Raw genomic sequence first — 4,377 nt, 5'->3', positions numbered from 1 at the left:
GCAATAATATTGTTGTTATCGACACTTCATATATTTATGTTATAAAAATAAAAGACGAAAATTTGTGACAATAACAATTAACAATACATTAGAATGGTATAACACAAAATAATGTAATTTAATAGTATAACAAATTAGATACAACACATTTTGATACGGCTGACGGGGGGGCGGCCCCCCCCTGGATCCGCGCCTGGCCTATTAGGTATTATAGGTAAACAGGCGGCACAATGTATTTAGGTACTTCGGGAATTTTTAAATGTGTTTGTCTCACAAAATTGATATTTGGTAGGATTTAAAGAGGTTAGACGGGAGTGGGGGCATTTTCTTGTAATCTTTATATTCAACAATCATGATTAGTTATGTGATGTTATCCATAATCCATGTATCATGATACTATACAAAATAAATTTATTTTCTACTGTAAATTATACTCTTTAAAATAATACATAAAGAATTAGTGGAATTTAATGAAAATATAATATTATTTTTAGTGAATTAATTAATTTTATTTCGAATTAATAATTAAAAATATATTTTTTTAAAGGTTTATAACAAATATTAAACGTACAATTTACATTATTCTCGTGCGCGTCATTAGAAAAACTCAGACAACATATTTTGATAAGCAAAAGCCAAAAACGGGTATCACAATCATAGGCGCAACTAGGGGGGTTTAGCCCCCCATAAATATTCCATGTTATACATTACACACCACATACATAAAGTGACTTTTTTGAACGGGACTGTCCTATTTTTTGCATCTTCGTCCCGTTGTCCCCGGCAAAATTTTCGGGACTCTAAAATGTTCCGTTTTCAAAAAATAGTAAAAATAATGATTAATTTTAATATGTCGATGAGTTATTGTTTCTATCAGTATTATATTTAACTATTATGTGCACATGTAACGTGTATATACTGTAGTTTTGCATAAATGACGTTGAACGGAATCGGGACTACGTGGTGTACCGGAATAAAACTACATTGATAAAATAAAAAAACCTATTGCGGGGAACGATATATCAATATGGACCTATATTAACCTAATGTGGGTATTTTTCAGTTATCGTACTCTAACGGTCGGCCGCCGGCGGTGGCGGCCAAGATACCGATTCCGTTATCGTACCCCATTATATTTATCTCGACATTGCCAAAAATCAGTTCCCTAATCGACTATGGCTCGTTTTAATTACGATATGTTCGGTGTTCAACAGGGATTATTCTAATTATTTAACTATATGGTAGACCGCATGCGAGGTAGTGGACAAATGTGCGGTAGACCGCATACGACATGAATACCGGATTTTCTGTAATCGTGCCTTGAGATCATTTAAAAAATATAATTGGTTATCAAAGTGCTGTAAACAGATAATCTGTTCACTATTCTGTAATCTCAGTGAAGATTTTTTTCACGGCCGCGGCCTACTATGCTGTAACACTATGGCACAGTGGGCCAGTCCGACCCTGCACGTATGATTAATATACGTGAACTAATAAATGCTGAATACGTGAACACATACTTATTAGTCATAATAACGTGAATACGTGATCACAGTGTAATCGTGTAATTTATGTGATTGCATTATAAGTTCTGTCACAGAATAGAATTCTGTGGTATAAGATTAAAAAAAAAAACCTGAGGAGTATTTGTCAAGATATCTATGTTTTAAAATAATTTATTACATATTTAAAAAAAAAAGAGATACGTGCGCGTAACTAAATAACTAGAAGTTATATTTTAGTATACTATTTTATATCGAAAATTATACTTGGCAGCACTGGAATTTGTCGTGATAGTCGACGGAACAGCACATTGCCGGTATACTTATCGATGGCGAACAGTAAACTAGCTCAACCCTTGTAACCGACGAACAGCACAAACATCTAAGGATTTTCGAGTGACATTTCATATCAACTCACCGCTACTCTATATATAAGTCGTTCGACACACGATTTTCGATGTAAATATTGTCTTTTGTTACATAAAATATCTATATTGTGTACTGCAATTCCGTTTTTCGTATTGTTTTCGTTATCTATAATTTTACTTAACTTTCATTAATTAATTCATAATTAAAACCACTTGTTTATTTGTATTATTTGTTTTGTATTACTTAAACTTTTTAGGTAGTTAGTTTGCTTATACATTTAATGTAACAATCTACATAAAAAAGTTCAGAAAAAAATACTTTTAATATATTATTAAGTCTTATTATCATTTTCATCAGTTATTGTTTTTGAATGTTGTGTTATAGTTCTGCTATAATAATGGAAGAAGAACAAAGGCGTATGCAGAGTGCAGTTTTTGATGTTTTGAATGATATTGATAGAAAATGTTTAAGAACATTACAAGTAAAATATTGGTTTCTTTTTTTATATCTAAATTAATAATGAGTACAACTCTACTCTAAGGATAAAAAACATAATCATTAATTTTGAAATTTTTTTTTATTAATGTTTCATGTTATAATTTGTGTATAAAACTCAATTGATATATAAGAAATTGTAAAAACAGTTTAATTATTTAATTTAAGATAATATATTTTTTAATTTAATTTATTTGTAAAATAATGACCTTGTTTGAATTTAATAAAATACAAAGAAATATAATTATAAATATAGCTATGTATTAAATCACATATTATTATACATATTATTTAAACTTTATTGACATTCTCTAATTTAACTCCATAAATATTTATACTGAGCAATAAACTAAATAATTATCTATACAATTTATCCCTATAGATCCAGATGCACGAGTGTGCAATTGAATGTTGTAAGGACACTTCAAAAAGCATTGAATCATTGGAAGTATGTAATGAAAATTGCTCAAAAGAAGTCATGTCTGCCCGCAACTATGTTCAAAATGAATTCAACAATTGGCAGGTATTTTACACATTTAATTTAAAATTATGAATGATTAATGTAATTGGTTTAGCCAAAATATACCTGATTTTAAGTTGTATGAAAAATATATATCGGTTTTAAAATATTGACTTTTTTTTCAATAATTATTTGTATATTAAAAAGTCAAAAATACTTAATTTCTTAGAACTACTATGAGTTGTATTTATTGATTTAAAAAAAAATAATGACTTTACACTTCATTATTTTAAGATCTTTATAATTTTTGTACAATATTAAAACTCTAAAATAAACATTAAAATATTTATATAAAAAAAAGTTATTTTTAAATTACTACTTTTTGTATACTTTATGTCCTTTTGTTGTTTGGTAGCTTAATCATCTATATATCTTTAGATAATAGCATTTTATTGTTTACTTCTTGTTATATTATTGGTAAATAAATAAATATAAGTATCTATATTATTTAATTTAAATATTGTATACCTCTGTTATATCTATTATTGTTATAATTTGGTATTTATAAAAATGTTAATATATAAATAAAAATTTAAAATAATTATTTTTATAATATTAAATTATATAATTAATAATAGTATATAATAATGTTTATTATATGACATATTAGATTTATCATATGAATATTTTTCTGTGATTTACAATTTTTTTTAATTTCAAAACATATTCTTACAATAAGTACAGAGTATAATATATTTGAATGGAATCAAAACAGTATTACTATTAATTATTGTAGCAGTAAAATTATTACTTTTATAGACATTCTTCTTATTGTAATTGAATATTTTAAAACACAAGTTTTTTTTATGACAATTTTTTTTTATTTAAATGTTTTCAGTTATTTATTATTTTTCCAGAAAAGAATACAACGTTGTATACAAGATTGCAGTGATACTGCTAGTGATAGAATGTCCAGCTTGACTAATCATTCTAATGAAAATGAGGTAAAAAGATATTCATGTTTTTAAAATTGTTTTAATGATGTAAATTGCAATTCTCTTTATAGGTAATAATATACTAGCTACAGTTAAACTGCTTAAACTGCTTATAAAAATTTACTATTTATATAAATTAAAAAAAGTATAAGGTCCATATTTTAAGTTTTCAATTTGTATGTAACAAATGTAATACATTTTTGGTAGAATAAAACTGAAATACATTTATGTACTTTACTTTATATTTAATACTTATAATATCATAATTTAAAAAATAAAATTTCTCTACTTTTTTAATGTTTTTAACTTGTAATAAATATAATCATAGCTTATGAAATAAACTTATAATAATAACTTCTATTGATTTTTTTCTTAAACTTTTAAAGTATTATTTTTTTTTATTCTTTAAATTATTATATTATATACTTTGCAATCTAAATTAAATATAATTTTGTTTTATGATATCTATATTTATATTATTTTTTAGATAAATAGATATACGAAAGAAGCTGAGGCTTGTGCATCAAACTGCATTGCAAAACACATCAAATTGTTA

General features: G+C 25.7%; 1 protein-coding gene across 1 annotated transcript; it reads left to right on the top strand.

Annotated features, from left to right (window-relative positions):
- Positions 1–1,790: 1,790 nt before the first annotated feature.
- LOC112680770 (protein FAM136A-like) lies at positions 1,791–3,830 on the top strand (the record flags this gene model as incomplete). Its single annotated transcript, XM_025550958.1, has 4 exons — positions 1,791–1,961; positions 2,256–2,352; positions 2,749–2,889; positions 3,744–3,830. Coding segments are annotated over exons 2-4 (312 nt in total), but the record flags the coding sequence as incomplete, so codon positions are not given.
- Between the last annotated feature and the right edge of the window lie 547 nt (positions 3,831–4,377).

This window comes from Sipha flava, unplaced genomic scaffold, assembly GCF_003268045.1.
Source record: "Sipha flava isolate LNK unplaced genomic scaffold, YSA_version1 18083_pilon_pilon, whole genome shotgun sequence".
In the NCBI taxonomy this organism is placed as follows: domain Eukaryota; kingdom Metazoa; phylum Arthropoda; class Insecta; order Hemiptera; family Aphididae; genus Sipha; species Sipha flava.
This window is presented reverse-complemented; position numbering and strand designations above follow the sequence as displayed.